The 26,932-nt window shown below is 45.0% G+C and overlaps 1 protein-coding gene across 1 annotated transcript; it reads left to right on the top strand.

Moving 5' to 3' along the window:
* Nucleotides 1–24,524: 24,524 nt before the first annotated feature.
* Nucleotides 24,525–26,505, top strand: LOC308159750 (leucine-rich repeat-containing protein 41-like; the record flags this gene model as incomplete). The annotated part of the gene is made up of 2 exons (XM_080533565.1): nucleotides 24,525–24,708; nucleotides 25,545–26,505. Exons 1-2 carry the CDS (start codon nucleotides 24,554–24,556, stop codon nucleotides 26,503–26,505), a joined length of 1,116 nt encoding a protein of 371 aa, XP_080389691.1. The 5' UTR covers nucleotides 24,525–24,553.
* Nucleotides 26,506–26,932: the final 427 nt, after the last annotated feature.

The raw sequence follows: 26,932 nt of genomic DNA, 5'->3' as shown, positions 1-26,932 counted from the left end.
TCCGGATCTAAAAAAGGTATTTGGCTGGATTAATTAACATAATTAATGTTAATGTGGATTAATTAACATAAGTGGCCATCCAGATGGTTTGAGGGAGCGAACGGTAAAACGTATGCCAAGCTGGAGGTCTCCCCTCTGGACCACCCTCCTCCTCCGGTGGTGGAAGAAGGAGTGAGCCCCCCGAGCCCCCCGGGGTCTCAGAGGAGGGCCGCCCGGGCAGACGGGGGTCACAGCAGCGGGGACAGACGCTACGTTTTCCCGCACAGGAACGATGATGAGACTAGGGCTGCAACGATTAGTCGACATATTCGACGACGTCGATCATAAAAAGTCGTCGACGTGGAATTTTAGTGTCGACTAATCGTATTTTTATTTTATTTTAAAAAGGCGTTTTTTTAATTTATTTTTTTAGCTTGTTATAAAAAAAGGTAACATTAACATGAAACATGAAATTATATTAAACTAAGATAATGCGTTATCTGAATTTTTCAAACCTGCTCATTACAGAAAACGTAAACAACATTTCTATCATCGCTTGCGCATTCAGGCCGACGAGGCAGTCAGAAACATGTCAGAGTCACGTGCTACCAAGCGGACCAATCACGTGCAGTGCGGTCTGCGTTGTTCTGCGTAGCACTAGCCCCTTTTTGAGATTCTGGGGAAGGTGCGCGTCGTCGGTGTGACGCAGAAGCATAAATCCGTTTATTATTTATTTTGTTTCATTGAAACAAAGATTGATTATTGTATGTATTAAATGTTTTGGAAGGTCCAAATTCAAATATTTCATGAGTCATTATTTGAATTTGCAATGGGAACGTATGTTAAGCCAGAGAGACTGGACAACAGGGTGACATTCACAGGTGTGCAGACTTGAGAAGGTGAGGTACAACATGCACTGGAGCCCGCGGCCACTGCCGCGGCCACATGACTAATCGCGACTAATCGAAAAAATAATCGACAGATTAGTCGACTACCAAAATAATCGTTAGTTGCAGCCCTAGATGAGACGACGCCTCTTATGATGAATCTCAGTAAGTAAAGTGTGGATAATTTTCGGGGAAACTTCCGAGGTTATTTTCACGCAGCTCGGAAGTGATTTGATATCATTTTTTAAAAGTTTGATAACACTGACTTCAAACATCCACTATCAAGTCAAGTTAGCTTGCAACATCTCAGGAGGGTATAGTTCATTTAGGCGCCATTGTACTTTTACTCGATGGGGGGGATTTCTGCATGCCAACCAGAATGAAACTATGAGGAAAATGAATTATTGCTTTATTTTAATTTTTAAAAACCGAGTTACAATAAGTACATTTGTCTCAGTAAGAGAGAGACACTCATCATTGTAAGTAAAACCATCGATAAGAACAAGACAAGCGCCATCGGCAATCAGGGTGTTAGAGAAAACTGTCTTTTCTAAAAACGATTTATCAAATTATTATTGTTATTGTTATAGATGTACATGACCGATTAAAGTTCTCCGTCGCTACGACGGATTTCTGTCAATTTATTCCAAGTTGTGACGGATTTTACCTGGTGTAATATGATTTGTAGAGGCATACAATCTATTTTGATGTTGGTATTAGGTATATAAATGATATATAATAGCCTATTATAGCCTACATATAGGCCTTTATTGGCTACAACTATGCCTGACAGTAACAGAGCGGGGTGCACTGACGCTGAACCCCTCATAGTGAGAAGTAGGTGGACACGCGGTGTGTGGTTTGAAAAAAGTAACGCCAGCTCAGTAAATCATTCATTGAATTAAGTAAACTCGCACCGCCAACAAAATGTCAAGGAGAGGACGTAAACAAAAGGGAAGGATGACAGACACAGATTTGCTCCTTGAGAACATTAACAAAGTCACTTCTGACTCCGGGGACAGTGATGATGCTAACAGCAAAATGGCTAGCTCTACCGTGACTAACAAACCGAGTGCCACTACACCTGATGCCCAGGCGGAGCCCTCTCTGGCTAGCATCCTTGCAGCTATCCAGAAAGTAGAAGGGGACATCAACATGAGGTTCAATGCACTGGACACTAAACTACATGCAGTCCAAACTTCACTAACTGACCATACTATTACGTAATACGTATATACGAATTGATGACCTGGAGGAGAGTGGCAACGACTACGAGACACGCATTGCGGCCCTAGAAACACTTTGCAACGAGCTGGTTAAAACCAACAACACCATGAAGACCAAACTGATTGACCTCGAAGGCCGTTCTAGGCGCTGTAACATAAACATCACTGGCCTACCGGAGAAAGTGGAGGACGGCAGACCAACAGAGTTCATTGACTCAGGATTCTTACCTAAACTCCTAGGACTGCACAACTTCCCAGGTGGACTGAAAGTGGAACGAGCGCACCGCCTAGGTAAGCCATCATCCACTAGACCAAAGCATCATGATCAAAGCCAAAATCCACCACTCCTAGGAGAAGGAGAAGATCCTGAAGCTCGCCCGTCAACAAGCCCCGCTGTCCTCCAACGGAGCACGGATCAGCCTGTACCCAGACTTCTCTAAGCCTGAAGTGAACGAGCAACGCAGAGCCTTCGACGGAGCAAGAGAGAAGCTGAGAAAGGCTGGGATGATAAAACACGGCTGATCCTTTTCCCTGCGAGATTGATCCTCACCCACATCTAACCCTAACCCTCACCCACGCAAACGAACAGAAGAGATTCCAGACACCCGAGGAGGCCGAGTAACAATACATTTTCAGTTACTGGCCACAGAAGTCAGGTCCTGAGCTCTTCATCTTAGTATTTCTGAAGAGGTATGCATTTGAGATTGATGTGAAGAGAGTGGCTAGAGAAGCTATGGTCTCATTCATCTGTTTAGTCAAATCACAAGTATCAAATCAAAAAAGGTAAAAAAACATTTAATTAATTAGCCAGATGTTTATCTGAATTAAAACCATTGAGAGTGCCCCCCCCCCCTGTTGCCCTTGACCTCTGACTCCCATCCCCCCAGAAGAAGCAGAAGGAGGTAGAAGCGAATTGGGGGAGATGGATGACGACCTGCTGGATGTGGAGCTGGGCCTGGGCCTGGGCTGTGTTCTGGACCTGTCCCAGCCCAGCAGCAGCAGTGAGGAGGAGCAGCTGATCTCCCTGCAGGAGATGCTGGACCGCAGCATCAAGCCTCCAGATAAGGACGCCTCCTCCACCGAGCCCACTGTACCTGTGCTGTCCAGCGGCTACTCCCAGCCTGTAAGCACTGATATGTGGTTTTCCACCATCTTTGCCTTGAGTGTGTGTTAGTTTAGATCTTCATTTGTCATTTCCTGTTATCCCCTGCAGCCTGGAGTCGCATCCAACACCAAGCCCCTCAACTACAAGAACACCCTAGAACAGATGTTGATGGAAAAAAAGAGCTATCAGAGGTATAGATTTAATCTACATTACCTACGGTACTCAGAATTTCTCTGTAGAAACAGTGAGTGTCTATCAATTTTGCTCTGTCCTTTTCCATGTTTCACAGCTTTTCCATTGGGGTAACATTGTGTCTCTCCCTCCATGTGTGTCCCAGGTCAAAGGAGCTGGAGATGAAGCTAAGTAAGGATCTGCTGAGACTGGTGGAAGAGGAGGAAAATGAGAATGATGTAGAGGAGTCCATCTCACATGAACAGAAGTAACTACACACACACACACACACACACACACACACACACTCTCTCTCTCTCTCTCTCTCTCTTTTGGACCATGAGTATATGGTGTTTGAATCTCATGTGTGTTATGTCCCACAGAGAGCTCCTGCAGCGTTACTCTGTGGTGTCCAACGCCATCCCAGAGAAACACCCAGGAGAGGCGGTGTTTCCTTAGCACTGGATGAGAGCACGGACGTGCAGGACACAGCGCAGCTGCTCATTTTTATTCGTGGAGTTTGCGCAAACTTTGAGATGTGCGAGGAGCTGGCAGCCCTCCAAAGTCTCAAAGGGACTACGACGGGGGAGGATATTTTCGGCAAAGTATGCCAAACCATGGAAGAGTTGGACCTGGACTGGTCAAAGCTTGCCAGCATCACGACTGACGGGGCTCCTAGTATGGTGGGCGCGTCTCGGGGTCTAATAGGACGCATGAATCAGGAGATGGAAGAACGGGGTCTCACCGCCCCGCTACAAGTCCACTGCCTAATTCACCAGCAAGCACTGTGCTGCAAAGTGTTGAAGTGGGATTCTGTCATGAAGGTTGTGGTGTCATGCATAAACTTCATCAGAGCAAATGGACTTAAACACAGGCAGTTCCAACAATTCCTGTCTGAACTGGAGTCTGCGCACGGCGATGTGCTGTACTACACAGAGGTCCGATGGTTGAGCCGGGGCAGAGTTTTGAGGCGTTTTTACGAGCTGCTACCCGAAATTAACGCATTTCTTCATTCAAAAGCCAAAATGGTCCCAGAGCTGATCGACCCAGAATGGAAATGGCACCTCGCATTTTTTACAGACGTGACAGAAATGCTGAACAGCCTTAACTTGCAGCTACAAGGCCAGGGGAAACTCATTTGCGACATGTATTCTCACATAAAAGCATTTGAGGTGAAACTAGCGCTGCTTTTGGAACAAGTGAAAAAGCACAACTTCATCCATCTCCCTGCTACCCAAAACCTCTCTGCAGAGAACCCAGCGGTCCCGTTCCCAGCTGAAAAGTGTGTGGAAGCACTGGAAATGCTGAAGGCGGAGTTCGGTGTGCGATTCCGGGAACTACATGTTAATGCAAAAGAAATCCGGCTTTTCCAGAACCCCTTTGTTGCCGTCATCGATGAAGCCCAGCCTTCTTATCAGTTTGAGTTGGCCGAGTTACAGAACTGTGATGTTCTGAAAGACGCATTCAAGCCCAACAGTCTCATTGACTTCTATGCCGCCCTCCCAAACGACACGTACCCTAACATAAAAAAACACGCAATGAAGATGTCCACACTTTTTGGCAGCACGTATATCTGCGAGCAAACCTTTTCACGAATGAAACTCCTGAAAACTCCGATGAGATCAAGATTGACAGATGAACATCTGCATCAGTGTTTGAGACTGGCTGTGACTAAAATTGAACCTGACATTCAACTTCTCACCAGACAGATGCAGGCCCACAGTTCACACTGATGAACATGCATAGGTAAGTTCACTTTTCTGACTTGAATGAGTCATTTCTGAGTATAAACAAATATAATCATAATAAAATCTACTGGGATAAAATCCATCTCCACAACCATACTGGTAGTGAAATGTATTGTGCTGTGTAGGTGCTGTATCACTTAGTTCGGTTTCTCAGCCTGCTTGCTTTGTGGTTTTCACAGGGAAGTTGATGAGAGAGAGAGCTGCAAACAGCGGTGTCTACAAGCCTACTGGAACCTACAAAAGGATTTTAAGGAAGGAACACAAGAACTTTGAGAGACTGCTCATATGAGTCATTTAAGTAAGAGATTCTGCTCTGACAACTAAGCTGAACTTTTACTTGTTAAGATTGTGCACGGCACAACAGAAAGTTAATGTTCAATGGACTTTTTTTCTGTGAAGAACCCAGAGAGGGTTATTTGGTTATTATTTATTTCATAAATAGTGTTATTATTTATTTCCTGACTTTATTTTTTCTGTGAAGAACCCAGAGAGGGTTATTTGGTTATTATTTATTTCATAAATAGTGTTATTATTTATTTCCTGACTTGACAGACGAGAAGGGATACAGTCTATGGCGAGCGAGGGTTGCCGTCTCCTCTCTCCCTCAACACTCACTCCCGCGGCCAGTCTGATAGCAGCCGCGGGGAGCGTGCCGTTGTTCCCCGGGTCCTCGCAGGGGGTTCGGGCAAAGTTCGGGAAATAACGGACGGTTGTCATGTGTTTATACAGCATGGATGTTACGTGCCTAATGCCTTTGATGCGCACACTTGCTACTTGCCGCTTTAATCATTGTATTTAGCCTATAGCACAAGTCATGCATTGAATGTAACCTCAAGTGCTGAACAGTATTAAGTAAACCGCTATTTGCTAAAGCTTAGGGGCGACCGTGCCTTTTGCAGCCATAGACTGTCACTGCCTGGTAATAACAAGGAAGGCCAATGACAGTATCCCGTCTAAAGTTTTTCACCAGCCATGGTGAGTAGGCTAGCATACGTTACCTAGTGACTGACTGACAAGGCTGACTTGACAGTAACGTTAGCCATGCAGGCTGAACAATAGCGCGAGACAAGTTCTGTGAGGATATTCGCGCGCGGCTCATGTGAGGAATTGCAATTATATTACAGTAACAGTCGCTAACTTGACTGCAAAAGTAATGTAGCCTAGGCTGAAAAATAGCGCCAGACATTTGTTAAACACAGTTTATTCATAACATACGATTATGACGATTATTCCAATAATTAAAATTAATAAAAGTTATCGCCAGTGGCGTAGCGGACGGGCCCGCAAGCGACGCACCGCGGGGGGGCCCCAGCCACTAGGGGGGCCCCCTAACATTGGATACAAACTTCTTTTAAAAAAAATATAAAACAAAGAAAATAAGTGGTCCTTCATTGTGTCAACCTTAATTTTAATATATAGGCCTATATTTAAAAATATATACATAGTTAGCCGTATCCAATTGCAACATGACTTTGACGTCACACGTCACTTGTCAGTCACTTGGCAGCGAGACACAAGGAGAATGAGCAAGCGAAAATACCTCAGCGGTGCGCAAAAACGGGAACTTTCCTATAAAAAGGAACAAAGTTCAGCGAAACATAGAAAAATTTCATCTTTTCTATTACCCAATGCAGCTTCTGAGACTAACGCGGGTAGGGATGCGATTAGCACTGGGTCAGGGACAAACGTCGTCGATGCACCTGTTCCTAGCAGCACCACTGTGGAGGCCATTGTTACTGCAGCTGGCATGGCGCAGGCTGACCCGGCCGACGACAACGAGGACCCGCCACCTGACCAGTCTACTAGCTGCACTCCCACTGATCAACCAGGCGAGGAGTCTGAGGATGCTATTATTAATCTAGAGAAGGCAACAACAACCACAGGTGAACACTATCCATCAGACAGAGCCAATTTCCCAGTGGATTTAACGGATCCTATGCTAAAGAGGACCGTACTTGAGTTGGGATCGTGTAAACCCGAGGGACCCTTTCCGAGGGATAAAAACGGCAGATGTTTCTCACAAGATTATTATTGCAAACGGTCTAAACTGGGTTGTAAGATCCCTCGTAAATGGCTGACCACTTCAAGGAGAATAATGAGACTACTGTTCTTAAGAGACCCAAAAGGAAACTGCTATCAACACACATTGTGCAGCCATGGAAACCTGAAACTGGCAAAAAGCCCAAAAGAAGGCTGAAACTGGCAAAAATCCCGAAGCTGGAAATGGACGTATGAGCTGGATATGCTTCTGAAGGCCGGGGTGAAGCGCCATGGCGAGGGGAAGTGGGCACGTATCTTACAGGACGAGGACTACGACTTTAGCGGTCGCACCGGAGTCATGCTCAAAGACCGGTGGAGGAACCTGAAGAAGTCTTTGGTCGTCTGAGGCCACAGAGCTTGAGTGTGCAGTACAGTGTCCTTATCGTTTTTGTAAATTAAATTATTTCCCAGCAACATGTTATGCACAATAATCTTATATTAATGTGGAGAAGTTCTGTAGGTGAACTAAAGTGGCCCATCAGGGGGTTATATTCTTCGTAAAACTTTGTAACATTGTTATAGTCAAAACAACGTCTATGTCAAAACAACCAGACACCAGCAGAGGGTGCTCCAAATCCTTTTATGATTGTACACAAGTGAAGCAGCATTGTGTAGTACAATGTTCAATCTTGTTTTTTTAAATGTAATATATGATTATGTCTGTACATAGAGGAAAGCATTCTATGAACATGGATTTGATGAACATGGCTATGCTATTCTCCAAAGATGGACCGTGTCTATTGTCCACGGTCCAATGGACCGTGTCTATTGTGAACCGTGTTGGCTTTTTGCGGATAGGAGGTGCCCATCCCACCAGCTCTCCTGGACTGTCGGAATTAATGACTGGCAAGGCCTCTCAGGCAAAATAAAGAAACACGAATCGTCCCGCAGTCATCTAGCAGCATGTGTGGCATACGATACCTGGAAAAACGACCTTACAGTGGATGCACAACTTGATAGCGAGTACAAACGTCAGGTTAGCTTTTGGACCCAAGTCTTAACCAGGATCACAGACGTCACACTGACATTGGCTTCTTGTAACCTTGCTTTTCGAGGGCATCGTGAGAAACTGGGTGAGATAAACAGTGGGAATTTTTTGTCAGTAATAGAGTTGTTAGCTCGATATGATCCCATTTTGCAAGAGTTACTTGATAGAAGAAGCAACGTTAATTATTTAAGCCGTACAATTCAAAACGAATTGATTGCGTTGCTATCACAGAAAGTACGGGACCAGATTGTTAATGAAAGGAAGCCGAATTTTATTCTATAATAATGGACACTACTCAGGATTTAGGTAAGGTCGATCAACTCAGTCAAGTTTTCAGATATATTACAATTCGTAAAGACGACAACGACAACGCTACCGGAGTTGACATTAATGAGAGTTTTTTAGGATTTGAGAATGTCTCAGATCATTCGGCAGGAGGACTAGAAGCAAAAATCCTTGAAACGATAGAGAGGGATGGGCTGTCAATTTAAAAATGCAGAGGGCAAGGATATGACGGAGCCAGCGTGATGAGTGGCATTTATTCTGGTGTGCAGAAACGGATCCTCGACAAAGAACCCACTGCTGTATATATACATTGTGCTGCACATAATCTGAATTTAGTGTTGAACGATGCTTGCCAACCGATTGCATAAATCAATAACTACTATGACATTGTCCAGAGACTTTACTTTTTTTTTAGTCAGAGCATCAAAAGATGGGAAATGTTGGAAAACCATTTTAATTAGAAGCCAACACTAAAACGACTTTGTCCAACGCGCTGGAGCTCTAGGCACGATGCTATTCACGCGCTTCGATTTCGCTATGCTGACATCTTACAGGCACTGGCCAAAATCAGTCTTCAATCGACTAAACCAGATGAACGTGCAGAAGCCACTGGACTTATTAAGTCAATTGAAACCTTTGAGTTCGCAATGATTACTGTGATGCAGGAAAATATTCTGGAGTCTATCAATATAGTGTCTAAGTTACTTCAGAAGAAAGACATGGACCTTTTCCATGCAGCAGGCCTACTGAGCACGGCGTGCAACACGTTATCGCAGCTAAGGGGTGAGTTCGAACACATTAAAAGCGCAGCACAGGAACTTGCAGCTTCTTGGGGCACAAACTGTCATTTCACCCAGAAGCGCACAAGACGTACAAAGCGTCACTTTGATGAACTCAGTGAGGATCAGCGTCTCACAAGTCCAGAGGAAAGCTTTAAAACAGGAGTCTTTTTTGTGTGCATTGACACCATTGTTTCCCAACTCAGACACCGATTCAGAGGAATGGATAGTTGCAAAGAGATTCCGTTGTTTACATCCCAGTGAACTCATACAGGCAAAGGATGATGCGTTGCACGCATCCGCTGAGACACTAGCCTTGATCTACAATAATGACCTTTCTTCTGATTTTCCATCACAGCTTCTTTCCTTTCGAAATGCTCTGAGGTCAGAAATAAAACGTATTGAAAAGGGTTCAATCAAAGATCTGACAGAGCTCCTGCTCCTGAGACATGCATCTATCCTGCCCAGTGTCATAGACGTGGCTACTCAAGCTTTTTTTAACCATACCTGTCACAGTGGCAAGTGCAGAGAGATCGTTTTCGAAACTGAAAATTATCAAAAGCTATCTGAGAAGCACCATGTCCCAGGACAGACTATCCGGACTAGCGATGCTCAGCATTGAAAGCCAGCGCGCACGTCAATTGGACTTAACAAACATAGTGAAGGACTTCGCACAGACCAATGCCAGGAGGAGAGGACGTTTTGGTCATTGTTAAAGGTAAGAATATTATTTGATATGTCCAACAAAGGATTTGACTAACCCTGGCCAATTTTGCGCAACAAGTAGACCCTGATGCAGCGGAGACAGGGTTGCCAGATTGGCTGGTTTTTGGTGGATTTAGAAGTTTTTAGATTGGTTAGGTTGGAAATTCTCAATCCCATCTGGCAACCCTTAGCGGAGAGTCTACAGATATGTTTACAGATATCACACTGCTGTGCACACCACACTTTGTTAAAAGAAATAAAGCTTGTACTATTCTACTTATAATACATTCTACTGATGTAGTGTAGTCTACCATTTGGTTTTAGTTATAGGCTATTGCTCTCACTTGTTTGTACCTTTTGCTAAGTCAAGCATTTAGAATGTAGAGTGCATATTGCGAAATTTCGCAACGTCAATAACGCATCGGCCTCTAAAAAACGCACGTTTATTTTTAATTTTTTTACTCCGTTGCGAAAGGGCCCCCGCCGCCACCTTGCGGGGGGGCCCCGGGATTTTGCGCTACGCCACTGGGTCAGGGGGGTGTTCTATCAACGTCCCTAAAGGAGAATCCCGGCTTATGTTTGATGGAATCAAACCCCTAACCCCTAGGTTTGGTTCTGTTGATTTGTTTTACTAATAAACTTTGAGAAAAAAAAACGTGTTAATTGTCTTCTGTCTGCCCTGACAGGTGTCCACCATGGGACTGGGGGTGTTATAGAGGTGTTATAGAGACACTGTGATGTTATAGAGGTGTTATAGAGACACTGTGATGTTATAGAGGTGTTATAGAGACACTGTGATGTTATAGAGGTGTTATAGAGACACTGTGATGTTATAGAGGTGTTATAGAGACACTGTGATGTTATAGAGGTGTTATAGAGACACTGTGATGTTATAGAGGTGTTATAGAGACACTGGGGTGTTATAGAGGTGTTATACTGTAGAAGAATGTCTTTTTTTCTAAATAAAATTAGTCCCCTGAAGAAGGTGATGCTACAGCATACAATGTGATTCTAGAGAATTGCTCTGTTTGCAGTCTACTTGATGTATTTTTATCAGCTGTTAAATCACCACAGCGGTTAATCCACTAATAGAGATAATAGCAGATTGAAAATGCTTGTAGCCAACTACTCTATAGCTCGTGGTCGCAGCTATTGCGAATTGCTATTCACGCGAGTCAGCTGTGAATCACCGCAGGTCCTTGTGTGTCTGTCTGTGTGTGTCTGTGTGTGTCTGTCTGTGTGTGTCTGTGTGTGTCTGTCTGTGTCTGTGTGTGTCTGTGTGTGTCTGTCTGTCTGTGTCTGTCTGTGTGTGTGCGCGTGTGTCTGTCTGTGTGTCTGTCTGTGTGTGTCTGTGAGTGTGTGTGCGCGCAATTGTAAAGTGATCAGCCACACCATCAGGACTGGACACAGCCTCCTGTTCTGTCTGTTCTGTTGGAGGCAGACGGAGGCTGAGGAGAGACATGCTGCTGCTGCCATGTGCACTGCTGTGGCCATAGAGGACGCTGATAAAACACTGTCTCCAGCACCTCAACAACATAGCTTCTGATTGGCCAAAAATGTTGAATTTGGCGATGAATTTGGCGTGTGTATGCTACAGAGGTGTGAGGTGAGATATTGTTCAAGAGAATGTTGGGTGTTCAGCTGTCACAAAAGAGTTCTTTTTGTAATGTTCCATGTTAAAGAAAATATTTCAGACCATGTCTCTCTGGCGTTCACTGCTCACTAGCGCCCCCTAGCTACCACTGGTGTTGTCCACAGCCTGTTGAGATTCATTGGGGGGGAGCGGCGATATCGGACTTCTTTAAAGATTATTTGGAGTTTTGCTAAATGACAATGTAAACAGTGTTGCACAATAAACAAGCATGATGCGTTGTGCTTCCTTGACATGTAAAAAAAAATAACCAAACGACCACTCATGTTTCTGAGGATTTAGTAAAGAACTGAACTACACTCCAGCGTCTGAGGATTCATTGATGTGTCAGTGTGTGTTCGCTATCTGTTGAAGTTGCGCCTTGTTACACCTTGTTACACCTTGTTGCAAAAATGGATGACGAACGGCTGATACTTGAGGTGGAGAAATATATATTTTTGACAGTGGAGCAGGTAGAACGTTGACGGTGACAACGCTCAGGTGGAGCATGGACAACGGGAAGTTGACACAACACCGATGGAGAGGTGACGCAACGCAGTAGGTGGAGCTTGGGCGTAACGCAACCCCAGTCAAACGTTTGACTGCAGTATCTTCTACTCTATGCACCTTATAATCCGGTGCGCCCTGTATATGAAAACAGTTCTAAAATAGGCCATTCATTGAAGGTGCGCCTTATAATCCGGTGCGCCTTATAGTGCGGAAAATACGGTACACACTAAATGTGTCAACACTTACAAGGAAAGACTCTCTTTTTGTTGTTGCAGTGAATTGACCTCTCCTCTTCTCCCCTCCTTGTCCCTCCAGGCGACAGACAGTGACCAGCACCCCCTGCTGGATAGAGCTGCACCTCAACGGCCCCCTACAGTGGTTGGACAAGGTGCTCACGCAAATGGGTTCCCCCAGCATCCGCTGTTCGAGCGTGTCGTAGACAAACCCTTCCCCTCTACAACATCTCCATCATGGGGGGAACTCTACAACCACCCTACAAGCTATCCTGTCACCCCACCAGTGAATGAATCCACAGACCACAAACCCACAGACAGTCACCAAAAACTGATGCACAGGGGCTCAGCAAGCATTAACACTAGGAAAGCCGTGAGGTGTCATCGGGCACCAGTGAGTACAAAACATTTTCTACCATTGCACTCGATCAAATGTCAGGACCCTCCTTTCATGACTTTTCCTAGATATGTGCGTTCTACCACCCAGCATCTTTACATTTTCAAAATCGAGTTAGTATAAAGCGATTTTGCAGTATTTCTGTGTGTGCCTGTGTATTTGCCTTGGGATTCGGCTGCCATCTTTTTCTCCAAGGCTGCAATTCTCTTTTATATCAGCAGAGGTAGCAAGGGGGCACACACTGTGCTCAACCTTCAGGCTTCAGTGCTGAATTAGATACAGTGGATAAGACTGATATTTGTAACATAATGTGTTTATATATAGGCAGGGGTGCACATAACTGGTGCGCCAGTGCGCATGCGTCGCCAAAATGCATGCTGCGCGGCAGATCAGCCGCATGAAAGCGCTCTTGCGCACCAACAGCTGGAAGCGCTGGGAGAGGAATTTATTTCCTCAAAATCCAACTGCTGACTGCTGCACCACTGAGGCACCAGACGAGCCGTCAAAATGTCCAAGAAGCAAGCCCCACTAAGTAATTATTTTGGTGTTCCGCCACCTCCTAAAAAAACCACCAGACTGAGCCATTACCTGAGCCGCACAGAAAACGTGCATTTGTTGAAAAGTGGCTGCAGGATGTCGGCTGGCTAATGGCTAATGATGAGCGCACCGTGATGTGGTGCAAAATATGCCGTGAGCATCCCAATCTGGCCGATAAAAGCAACGCTTTTTATTTGGGGACAAAGAATTTCAGTCATCCACCGTTTGATAAGCATGAGAAAAGCAAAGAGCACGTTAAGATAGTTGAAACTATTGATAACAGGAGCAGCCAGGATCGCAGTCGCCCGCTTGACAGGTGGCAGGACAACATTAGTGAAGAACAGCGTCAAGGACTGTGTAATATATTTCTCCTGGCCTTTCACAAAGCGAAACATGCACGCCCAATGCATTCAATTGAAGAGGACATTCCTCTATTCGAGAGGCTTGGAGTTAATGTCGGGAGTGCATATCATACACGAGAAGCAGGGTCCCGCATCGTGCAGACTATCGCACAGACAATCAGCTCGGAACTATTTAAGAAATTAAAAGCAGCAGAATTATGGGGTCTGCTCTTTGACGGATCAGAAGACATCAACAAAACCGAGCGGGAAATCGTGTACATTGTGTCGGTGTCGAGCAACGGAGAGGTTAGCTCAGATTTCCTTGGATTAATTAATCTGGGGGTGAAGCGATCAGCACAGGACATAGTGGATGGACTTGTGCAACTTTTCCAGGAATGTGGTCTCGCGGAGGAGTGGCAGACGAAGTTAGTCTCTGTGTGCACCGACGGAGCGGCTGTCAACGTGGGAGTATACAACGGAGTCATTCCCAAATTACGTCAGAAGGTGGTCATCGGGGATTCCCTGGTGCACATAATGTGCACGGCCCATACCCTGGAGAACACCGCGAAGTCAGCTGATCGTATGGTACCATACTGTGAGTCATTCAATCGTTCTGTTGTCAAGTTGCTTAGCTTTTATTTGCAGAAGGGGGGTGCAAAAAGAACAGCACAACTACAGAAACTGTGTGATGAGAATGGCATTGCCTTCCTAAAACTAGGAAAGTTCCACAATATTAGATGGTCTGCATGGAGACAGAAGACTCTCTTGAAAATATGGAGACTATTACCTGCCATCAAAATTCAACTGGCTACAAGTGATGACAGTGACCTGAAACATGTCTGCACTCAGCACTTTCACTGTTTCCTAGCCAACATGCTCGACACTGAAGGAATCTTACAGTTCCTCTCCCTCAAGTTCCAGCAAAATAAGTTGAGTATTGGTGAATGCAAAGATGAGCTCATGGTAGCTATTGGACAGCTGACACTTCTGCTTGACAGTGATGGCAAGTACAGGAAAGAGGCTGTTGCAAATGCAGATGCTGACAGGGACAAGATTCATGTACTGAGAGGTCTAATTGAAGAGTTTGAAACCCGATATGAATCCCTCAAGTCATGTGATCAATTTCTCATTTTTGATCCTTCAACTTGGCCTCAGGAAATGAAAGGCCTCCACAGTTTTTGCAACACCACACTTGATGGCATCCTCCAGAATTATGAGGCCAGCATGTCTGTTGACAAAGACTCCACTCTAAGAGAATGGATGAGGTTAAAGCAGTCAGCAAAACGGTTAGCAGCCTCCTCAGTGTATGACTTGGTCAACATAGTGAAGACAAGCAACCCAGAGACTTACTCCAACATTTGGAAAGTCATTCTGTTGTCCCTTACACTGCCCTTGAGCAGTGCTGCATGTGAGAGGGGATTTTCACACCTCAATATCATAAAAAACAAGTACAGATCCCGCCTGTCAGACTCTCGCCTCTCATCCCTGATGCACATCCACCTGGCTGAGATGACAACAGCGATGTTTGACCCAAAGCCAGCTGTTGACCTTTGGATGCAAACAGCTGATCGCAGGCTCAACCAGGGGGGGAGGAGTAAGCATACAACATCCTCTACCATGGTACAGGTAGAGGACAGTGATAACAGCAGTCAAGGGAGCCGTGATGATGATGAGCTTGTAGCTGCAGCATAAATAAATGCTTAGGCTGTAACTTTTTGTTGAAAAGTTTAATTGTGTTCATTGTGTTTAAAGGAGTCTGACAGACGTTCATGCTTAAAGAGCAGTCATTTGATTTTGCATTTGTTTCTTTTGTTTTGCACACAATCATTTGTTCGTTCATCTTTATTTATGAATAAATGTCGTTTTGCTAATATAAGTTATCCATGTATCCCTTTTTTATCCATCCTGTGGGACGGGTCGTGACTCGCGAGCTCGGGGAGCACCAAGCAGCATCCCTAGGTGCTCCTCTGAGCACTGGCCCCAAAAAGGTATGTGCACCCCTGTATATAGGCTATATATAGCAATAGTGATACATAAGATATGTATATGTACAGACAGTTATGAAAATGATAAACTGTACAGTATGTCTCCCAATCCCTTCAGATTTGTTGGAGCTGAGGGTTTTTTTTCACAGCGGGTTTACCCAAGTTCCATGCAATAGTGATAAGATATTATGATATGTGTAGCCTATGTACAGTTATGAATGATACACTGCACAGTATGTACCTATCAAGTTGTGTGGTGCATGCATAGCTACTGCAGCAAAGTAATTGGAGTAACCTACGTTTGATTATGCCTGTACTCATCAACGAATATTATATAACGAACGGATATTTATAATATTGTATATAATGTTTTTTTTTTATATAATGTTATTGTATAAAGTTTTTTTCTGAGTGGTGCAGTCCCACTCATAGTTTTCATATTATTGGACTGATATAGTGAAGACAGACAGGAAAGTAAGGAGAAGAAGGGCCGACATATGTGTGCACGACCACGGTGCTAGACCACTGGACCATGTTAGGCCACCAGTATATTGATAATTGATAATAAGATATTGAGGGTAATCTTATTCTCTAACTGTTTCTTGATCGTTTCCCATCAGCAAACAATAGCTGCCAATTCATGAGGGAGCCAAGCGGGTTTCACACCTGCACGTGCTGCTGTCTGATTAACACGTGCACGCGCGTTGCTGATCGAAGAGTCACTGTGGAGGACTGTTTCATTCTTCTTTATTTAACTTATCTTTGGAAGCTGGGTCCCTGACATGCCAGACACTGAGACCATGCATGAAGATTATATTAAAGCAGCCTTGAGCAGCAAGTGGCCGAGAGCAACATGTACCAATGCAACCTTAATCCTGAAAGAGATGTGCCTTCAAACAACCAGACTTCACATGAATGTACTAGACAAGAGTGCTCTCGACCTCTTGCTTTTTCTATCGGTTTAGGAACTGTACGTTTCTATTGGTTGAGGAACTGTACGTTCTATTGGTTGAGGAACTGGACAATTAGTCGTTACCAAACTGATGATAAGCACCGTATTTGTCGATCAATGAAGAAAGGAAATTCCTACTCAACAGAAATGGCTAGAGCGTACTGCATGCGCCAACAGACAATGTCGGAAGACAACCTAAACAAGTATGTTCCTATCAACACCGCACGGAAGCCTTTAGAATGGAGCGTTTAATCAGCAGTTTCTTTGAATAACATATATAGTGATCTGTACATAAATGAAAACAAAGACTTCAGTGTTGGTGGTCTCTGTTCACTGTTATCTCTCTCTCTGATTCATGGCGGCAGGTGGCAGAGGTGCGGTCACAGCTCTCCTAGGGCTCCAAGTTTGTATGCTACTGGCGTCTCTAGTAAACTCAGGAGATGATCTATACCGTCCTCCTTTATACAAAAACGCTACTCTGAGCTATGTGACTGATCCTCCTTGCCAACAAGCTTGCTACACTAACAAACATTTTGGATACGGGCGCCAAGCTATCCTCATATCCTTCATTTATCCAAGCATTTACGGTAGAACAAACAAACGTACGGGATCGAAGCTCCAGCGAGCCGATATGCTGGTCGCAGTAATCTGCTTGCTACTTTCCGGAGACATTCACCCATGTCCCGGCCCGGATAACAATGGACAGTGTCACTCACCTACGACTGGAGATGGAACGGCGTTTCACGGGACTAACATTATGTCCAGGAGCAACAACGTTTTCCCTCAGGTACGAACCTCTGTCAGTATTCCTGCAACATTTGACCATGAGCAAACTAACTTGACTCGTCGTTTTCCCCATCCGAATGCTGTGGAATTCCCCGAGGCTATCCAACCCGATGAACCATGGCTGGCGGTCACCGTACCGGAGCTGTCAACGGAGGAGTCGGGCGAGCGACGGCTTGCTGGGGACCTGACGGTGTTGCGGTGTGCGCCCGGGAGGTGCACAGAGGACGGACGGCCATTGATGACGAATGCTGCGAACACGGACTTGCAAACGAACTATCCAGCCTCGGCAAGTAACAATGACAATGGAACTCTAAAATATAGCGCCGAACCCAAACCTACTCTAAATGTCTGTTCAGGCAACAAAACATGTGTAGCTGTAAGGGATGTAAACAAATCAACCAGGAAGTTGATCAACCCGGCTATCGCGAAAACACGGAACTGGAGTATTTTCCAAACGGTCAATAATGCTAAGGTAGTTTGGGACCCCAAGGTAAAACCAAAGGGGTTGTTAGGAGGACACTTGAATATACGCAGTATTAAATCAAAAAGTGACCAAGTACAACATCTTTTGAATGAGTCTAACTTAGATTTTCTTTGCTTGAGCGAGACATGGTTACATGAACAGGCCCCATCAGCTGCTGTATCTGTACCTGGCTATGTCCAGTTTAGAAGGGATAGAGTGGGCTCCAAGGGAGGGGGGGTCATGATTTATGTCAAAGACAAAATTCAGTGTGAGGATATATGTTGGCCACACCATGAGCTAGAATGCATTGGTGTGAACATAACCTTATCTCCACAAATGTCCTTCATCCTGATTGTCCTTTACAGACCACCCTCAGCAAATGTTGATTTCTACGATAGATTCAAGAACATGCTGAAAGAATGTAATTTTAAGAAGGAGGTCATTATCATGGGTGACTTGAATATCAACTGGGAAGATAAAACGGCTAGGAAAAACCTCAAGTGCATCACAGATGGTCTAGACCTATCCCAGCTTATCCAAGGGCCTACCCGAATAACCAGTTCCACCAGCACCCAGATTGATCTGGCGTTTAGCAATAGACCCAATAGAATTATGAAGACCTTCAACATGCTTACTGGACTGTCAGACCATAACTTGATCCTGGTAGCCAGGAAGCTAAGCAAAGCACGATTTAGACCCCTCGCAGCCAGTGAATCAAATCCCCAAAAAGGAGCAGGACAACTTTAAAACTGTGGTCCAAAATCTCAACTGGAATGAGCTACTGGCAGGAGTAAGTGTAGAGGAGGATAGTCAGGCATTTTTGAATAAAATGCAAAACGTGATAAATAAGTTCACTTGTTTGATTAAACACAGGACCAAAAAGAACAGCCTTCCCTGGATGAACACAAACATCCTACAGCTGATGAGAGAGCGAGACACTGCATTAAAAGCAGCCCTCAAAACAAAACTACAACATGCCAAGCACCATTATGCCATGTTGAGGAACAAGGTTGTAAGGGAGATTAAAAAAGCCAAAGCTGACTTCTTTATTACAACTATTAATGAGGCCAGGGGTAATGGTAAAATGATCTGGAGACAGCTTAAGAAGCTGACAGGTACACAGCAGGGCAATAGGAAAGCACTTGAAATCAATATCGGAGGAAACCTCACAACAAACCCACTTGAAATAGCAGAGGCCTTCAACCACTACTTTGTTGAATCTGTAGCTAACATTGCACAGGGCTTTGCAGATCACCAGGAAAATATATGCCCACTCCCAGCCATCACACTGGAACCAGCCTTTTCCATTAAGAACGTCTCTGAGTCAGAAGTTAGGGAGATAATCAGATCCCTCAGACCATCTAAGGCCAAGGATGTGTTTGGGATGGACACAGCCATGCTCAAGGAGCTTAGCCTTAGTAGCCCCATCACTAGTAATATTAACCTCTCTATATCACAGAAACAGTTCCCAAGTGCTTGGAAATCTGCTATTGTCACTCCCATTTTTAAGGCTGGTGATCCACGCATAATCTCCAACTACAGGCCAATTAGCATCACCCCCACAGAGTCGAAGGTGGCAGAGAAATGGGTAGCCAAGCAGATCATCTCCCACCTCAACAGTAGTTCTTTCCCCTTACATCCCATGCAGTTTGGCTTTAGGGCCAAACACTCTACTGAGACCGCAAACTGTCTCTTTATAGAGAAAATAAAATCTCTCATGGATAAGGGTGGTGTCGTAGGTGCTGTGTTCCTCGACCTTAGAAAAGCATTTGACACTGTCGATCACAAAGTCCTCCTCTCCAAGCTAGCCACTTTTAACTTCTCTGAGGGTGCTTTGAAATGGATGAAAACGTATCTCTCTGGCCGCTCTCAATCAGTTTGTGTAAACGGTCGCCTATCTGAGCCACTGAATCTATCTACCGGTGTTCCGCAAGGATCCATACTGGGGCCAGTCTTATTCAGCATGTTTATTAACGATCTGCCATCAGTGTGTCCTGAGGTTGATACACTAATGTATGCTGACGACACTGTACTATTTGTACATGGTCAGACCAAGACGGAGGTAGCTGCTGTACTTACCAAATCTATGGCTCAGGTGACTACATGGTTGAACCACTGTCGTCTCCAACTTAATGTTTCCAAGACGGTCAGCATGTTTTTTACCAAAACAAACCGTTCTGCTGAAGAAGCATATGTCATTATCTCAGGGGAACAACTACAAGTTGTGAACGAGTTCAAATATCTTGGGGTGCTGTTAGATTCCAACCTCACTTTTAAGGCACATATCAAAAAGGTCTGTAAAATTGTCAAGTTCAATCTGTCCAACTTCCGCTTTATAAGGGACTACATGTCAACAGAGGCAGCTACCATGTATGTCCACGCCATGATCTTCACACACATCAACTACTGCATAACAAGCTGGTCACAAGCAAATCCCACAACCTGCAAAGCACTCGAGTCACTATACAAACAAACAATCAAAACACTAGACAAGAAGCCAAGACACTTTCACCACTGCACAATACTGAAGAAACACAACATTCTAAGCTGGGACAATCTGAAAACCTACACAAACCTCTGCCTTGTCTATAAAACTATCCACAATTTAGCCCCACCACCACTTAACACCTTCATCTCACGACCAGGAAGTACAGCACGCACCACAAGGGGTGTCACCAGAGGGGACTGCACCATCCCATTTAGGAGGAGTGCCTTTAGTCAGTCTGCCTGGTCAGTTAGAGGGGCACGTGAATGGAACCTGATTCCAGGGCACCTTAAAGAATTAGGCACCTTTAAATCATTTCGAAAGCACCTAAAACAGTGGATGATCAACACACACACCTGCCAACATTGAAATGTCCTGTCCTATACCTGTATGTCATGTGTACCGCCTGTCTGTGTACCGCCTAACATGTCTTACCTGTACAGTCTGTGTGCTTGTTTTTAGTCTGCTTACCGTGCGTATATGTTGCTTGCTTTTAGTCTGCTTACCGAATATGTACCCTCCTTTTAACCGCCTATGATTCATGTATGCTCTTTTAACCCTCTGCTTATATGTACCCTCCTTTTAAGCGCCTATGATTAATGTATGCTCTTTTAACCCCCTATGTTATGCCCTTAAGCTAAATGCTTGTCCTGTCTACTTTTTTGTGCCTAGGTCTACCTATATTTTATCTTTTAAATGTACTTTTTTCCTCCAGGGAGCCGTATACAACATCATGGCATAGGGACTGCGGATGAAAACTAGCTTTCGGGCTAACTCTGGCGTATTTACAATTTATTTTTGTTTTATTAATATGCACTGTCCCTTGAATAAATAAATGAATCTGAATCTGAATCTGACCTCCCAACGTCACTCTTAAAGGACCTTCTGCCTCATTTGAATATTGTTGATCTCGATAGAATTCACGAAGCAGTGAAACTCAAAGGGATCTCCACCTCGTATGTGTGGGCAGGAATGTTAAGAGATTTTTATGCCAAGGAGAATGCAATACTCACAGAGGATGAATGGAAACAGAAAGCCATGGAGAAGCTCTTTACCCTGATGGCTATAAGTTCAAAAATGTCAAAAGATACCTTTCAAATGTTAACTTTCAATCCCTCCTCTTGACTATGGCCAAATATGTCCTACATCTGTCTCTTCAACCCACACACTATATTGTCAGTTTCACTGCAGAGTTGTGGCCTGTTCTGAGTGTCCTAGAGAAGGGTGTAAGGAGAGTTCAAGTGTCAAATTGCAACGTAAGCGAACAGGATGCACATCGTGTGTTGTACGTCTTGCACCGTATCCTTGATCATGGGATCGCCCAACATGTCATTATAGATCAGAATACAGGTCCTAGTTTACTGGCTTGGATTCTTCACGGTAGAGGACCTCAGAGTGCAAGCCACACATGCCCATTGGAGTCCATGCATGGAGAGATGGCAACATGCTTTTCCACTAACATTGGAACCACTTCTGGAAACACTGAGGTGGCCAACTGCCAGGTCTCAGAGAAGGAAGAGCTTTCTGAAGACGAAGAGGACCATGGGACTCCATGCAAGCAGCGAAGGTTAAGTTTAGCCGCAACACAGCGAGAGGTGAAGAAGCCCAGTCCCCCATGCCGATGTATGGACCATGAGCGACTGTGTAGGATGTTCAATCCCTCTGCCGGTCCCACAAGGGTGGATTGCCCTCGGGGACGGATCCAATCACTGGAGATCTGGAGGGCCAGGGGTGTAGTCTTTAACGTACTGTTTCCTCTCCTGCCCTCTTGGCTGTGCCTTTGCTCGCTAAGCCTTCATAGTGGAAGTTGTCGGTTAGCTCTAGGCAACGTAGAGGTTTTTGAGGAGAGGGACGTATTGAGGTTGGCGCAGTCTCTCAAGAAGCTGTATGAGACGTCCAGAAGCTCCCTCACTGATCTGAGTGTCAGTACCCTGCCTCACCCGTCACTCATGGAATCCCTGCTCAACGCCTGCCCCAACCTGAGGTCATTCTCAATGGAGATCCACCCTATAGCAGGGAACCACAGACCTCAGCAGAGACTGGCCCTACGGTCTGCAGGCCACTCAGAATTGCTACTTGAAAATCTATCTGTGAAATTACCCAAAGTCCGGAAAAACCTGGAGGGCCTTTCTTCTGTGCTGAAACGCTCTCCAAATCTCACATCACTTCACGTCGAGGGAATCCGGAGTTCACGTGGCTTCTCTCTCAGCCCGTTCCTCAACACAGTTTCAGAGTCAAACCGAAATCTCAGGAAATTGGACTTGGAGGACATGAACCTGGCTGACTGTCATTCTGAAATCATTCATCTACTTGACAACCGTATGTTGGAAGAGTTGTCTTTGAAGGACTGTCGGCTTCTTGAGAAATGCAGAGAGAAAGAAGACTTCCTCCGACAGCTGGTGAATTCTGTCAAGAGATGTACAACACTCCACTCCCTTAACCTGTCTCAAAATCGCCTTGCCAAGAATGTGACTGTACTTGGGGAACTGTTTACTGGATCCGTACTAAGCACAGTGAAAAAACTTGACATCAGTTCTAACTTCATTCAGCCACCTGAGCTGGAGAAGTTTGGCATGCTGCTGGAGACCAACTGCCTCCCCCAGCAACTGACCCTTGATCTCAGACGCAACCCCCTGGACCGAGACCCAGGGCTACGGGACAAGACACTACACACACTCGGTCGAGTCTGTCGACTCATTGCAGATCAATGGAACTCCAGAGACACTATGGCTGACCATCTTAGCGTCATGTGAATAAAAACCTCTTCAAACGCTGAAAAAAAAAAAAAAAAGCCATAGGAGATGAGTCAAACTGCTCCAAAGTGATATCCACTTTCAGTGGTGTCTTAAAGGATGGGACGGGCGTCTGAAGAAGCTCCTCTCCCCCTGAAGGCTATGAGTAGCCTGGTTGTGTGTGTGTTTGTGTGTATGTTTATTTAACCATCCTCGGGATGAGTTTATTGTTTATTTGAGTATGAGGCATTTGTTATAGTTCTAATTCTGTTTTATCTGTACCATTACGACTTTAATTTATCCTTGCTGTAATAAATATCCTTATTACATAACACCTGTAATATTTTGTTACTTCTTCTTCTCCCTAGCGAACATAGAACGTAACAAGTGGGGGCTCGTCCGGGATGTAACGCCGTTAAAGGGTCCGGATCTAAAAAAGGTATTTGGCTGGGGTAATTAATAGTTAATAAACATCATGGCAACGAAAAAGTTTGAATTGGAACAATTTATGACCCAGCCCTCTATAGAACAACTGGAGGAATGCAAAAAGGCAGAGTTGGTAGAAATAGCTACTCACTTTGGTCTTACATATGAGAAAAGGATAACAAAGAAGGAGCTGAAACTTCTTCTGGTGGGGGAACTGGTTGAGAAGGGTGTGATTGAAAAGGCTAAGGATGAAAATTATGGGGAGGAGGAGTCTGGGGGCCCTCTACCTTCAGGGGGAGAGGAGCTTCTTCAGACGCCCGTCCCATCCTTTAAGACACCACTGAAAGTGGATATCACTTTGGAGCAGTTTGACCCATCTCCAATTGGTAGTGCCAGTACTGGGGCTCGTGGAGAGGAGGCGAAACAGCAGTTTCAGTTAGCCTGTCTCCAAATGGAGGCCCAGGAAAGGGCAGCCATCAGAGAAGAGAAGGCTCAGGAGAGGACTGAGGCCCGAGAGGCTCAGGAGAGGACTGAGGCCCGAGAGGCTCAGGAGAGGACTGAGGCGTTTGATTATGCCTGTTTGATTATGCCTGTACTCATCAACGAATATTATATAACGAACGGATATTTATAATATTGTGTATAATGTTTTTTTTGTATATAATGTTATTGTATAATGTTTTTTTCTGAGTGGGGCAGTCCCACTCATAGTTTTCATGTTATTGGACTGATATAGTGAAGACAGACAGGAAAGTAAGGAGAAGAAGGGCCGACATATGTGTGCACGACCACAGTGCTAGACCACTGAACCATGTTAGGCCACCAGTATATTGATAATTGATAATAAGATATTGAGGGTAATCTTATTCTCTAACTGTTTCTTGATCGTTTCCCATCAGCAAACAATAGCTGCCAATTCATGAGGGAGCCAAGCGGGTTTCACACCTGCACGTGCTGCTGTCTGATTAACACGTGCACGCGCGTTGCTGATCGAAGAGTCACTGTGGAGGACTGTTTCATTCTTCTTTATTTAACTTATCTTTGGAAGCTGGGTCCCTGACATGCCAGACACTGAGACCATGCATGAAGATTATATTAAAGCAGCCTTGAGCAGCAAGTGGCCGAGAGCAACATGTACCAATGCAACCTTAACCCTGAAAGAGATGTGCCTTCAAACAACCAGACTTCACATGAATGTACTAGACAAGAGTGCTCTCGACCTCCCAACGTCACTCTTAAAGGACCTTCTGCCTCATTTGAATATTGTTGATCTCGATAGAATTCACGAAGCAGTGAAACTCAAAGGGATCTCCACCTCGTATGTGTGGGCAGGAATGTTAAGAGTTTTTTATGCCAAGGAGAATGCAATACTCACAGAGGATGAATGGAAACAGAAAGCCATGGAGAAGCTCTTTACCCTGATGGCTATAAGTTCAAAAATGTCAAAAGATACCTTTCAAATGTTAACTTTCAATCCCTCCTCTTGACTATGGCCAAATATGTCCTACATCTGTCTCTTCAACCCACACACTATATTGTCAGTTTCACTGCAGAGTTGTGGCCTGTTCTGAGTGTCCTAGAGAAGGGTGTAAGGAGAGTTCAAGTGTCAAATTGCAACGTAAGCGAACAGGATGCACATCGTGTGTTGTACGTCTTGCACCGTATCCTTGATCATGGGATCGCCCAACATGTCATTATAGATCAGAATACAGGTCCTAGTTTACTGGCTTGGATTCTTCACGGTAGAGGACCTCAGAGTGCAAGCCACACATGCCCATTGGAGTCCATGCATGGAGAGATGGCAACATGCTTTTCCACTAACATTGGAACCACTTCTGGAAACACTGAGGTGGCCAACTGCCAGGTCTCAGAGAAGGAAGAGCTTTCTGAAGACGAAGAGGACCATGGGACTCCATGCAAGCAGCGAAGGTTAAGTTCAGCCGCAACACAGCGAGAGGTGAAGAAGCCCAGTCCCCCATGCCGATGTATGGACCATGAGCGACTGTGTAGGATGTTCAATCCCTCTGCCGGTCCCACAAGGGTGGATTGCCCTCGGGGACGGATCCAATCACTGGAGATCTGGAGGGCCAGGGGTGAAGTCTTTAACGTACTGTTTCCTCTCCTGCCCTCTTGGCTGTGCCTTTGCTCGCTAAGCCTTCATAGTGGAAGTTGTCGGTTAGCTCTAGGCAACGTAGAGGTTTTTGAGGAGAGGGACGTATTGAGGTTGGCGCAGTCTCTCAAGAAGCTGTATGAGACGTCCAGAAGCTCCCTCACTGATCTGAGTGTCAGTACCCTGCCTCACCCGTCACTCATGGAATCCCTGCTCAACGCCTGCCCCAACCTGACGTCATTCTCAATGGAGATCCACCCTATAGCAGGGAACCACAGACCTCAGCAGAGACTGGCCCTACGGTCTGCAGGCCACTCAGAATTGCTACTTGAAAATCTATCTGTGAAATTACCCAAAGTCCGGAAAAACCTGGAGGGCCTTTCTTCTGTGCTGAAACGCTCTCCAAATCTCACATCACTTCACATCGAGGGAATCCGGAGTTCACGTGGCTTCTCTCTCAGCCCGTTCCTCAACACAGTTTCAGAGTCAAACCAAAATCTCAGGAAATTGGACTTGGAGGACATGAACCTGGCTGACTGTCATTCTGAAATCATTCATCTACTTGACAACCGTATGTTGGAAGAGTTGTCTTTGAAGGACTGTCGGCTTCTTGAGAAATGCAGAGAGAAAGAAGACTTCCTCCGACAGCTGGTGAATTCTGTCAAGAGATGTACAACACTCCACTCCCTTAACCTGTCTCAAAATCGCCTTGCCAAGAATGTGACTGTACTTGGGGAACTGTTTACTGGATCCGTACTAAGCACAGTGAAAAAACTTGACATCAGTTCTAACTTCATTCAGCCACCTGAGCTGGAGAAGTTTGGCATGCTGCTGGAGACCAACTGCCTCCCCCAGCAACTGACCCTTGATCTCAGACGCAACCCCCTGGACCGAGACCCAGGGCTACGGGACAAGACACTACACACACTCGGTCGAGTCTGTCGACTCATTGCAGATCAATGGAACTCCAGAGACACTATGGCTGACCATCTTAGCGTCATGTGAATAAAAACCTCTTCAAACTCTGAAAAAAAAACAAAAAAACATAGGAGATGAGTCAAACTGCTCCAAAGTGATATCCACTTTCAGTGGTGTCTTAAAGGATGGGACGGGCGTCTGAAGAAGCTCCTCTCCCCCTGAAGGCTATGAGTAGCCTGGTTGTGTGTGTGTTTGTGTGTATGTTTATTTAACCATCCTCGGGATGAGTTTATTGTTTATTTGAGTATGAGGCATTTGTTATAGTTCTAATTCTGTTTTATCTGTACCATTACGACTTTAATTTATCCTTGCTGTAATAAATATCCTTATTACATAACACCTGTAATATTTTGTTACTTCTTCTTCTCCCTAGCGAACATAGAACGTAACAAGTGGGGGCTCGTCCGGGATGTAACGCCGTTAAAGGGTCCGGATCTAAAAAAGGTATTTGGCT

This window comes from Nansenia antarctica (genome assembly GCF_963989245.1).
Source record: "Nansenia antarctica genome assembly, chromosome: 6".
NCBI classification, from domain to species: domain Eukaryota; kingdom Metazoa; phylum Chordata; class Actinopteri; order Argentiniformes; family Microstomatidae; genus Nansenia; species Nansenia antarctica.
This window is presented reverse-complemented; position numbering and strand designations above follow the sequence as displayed.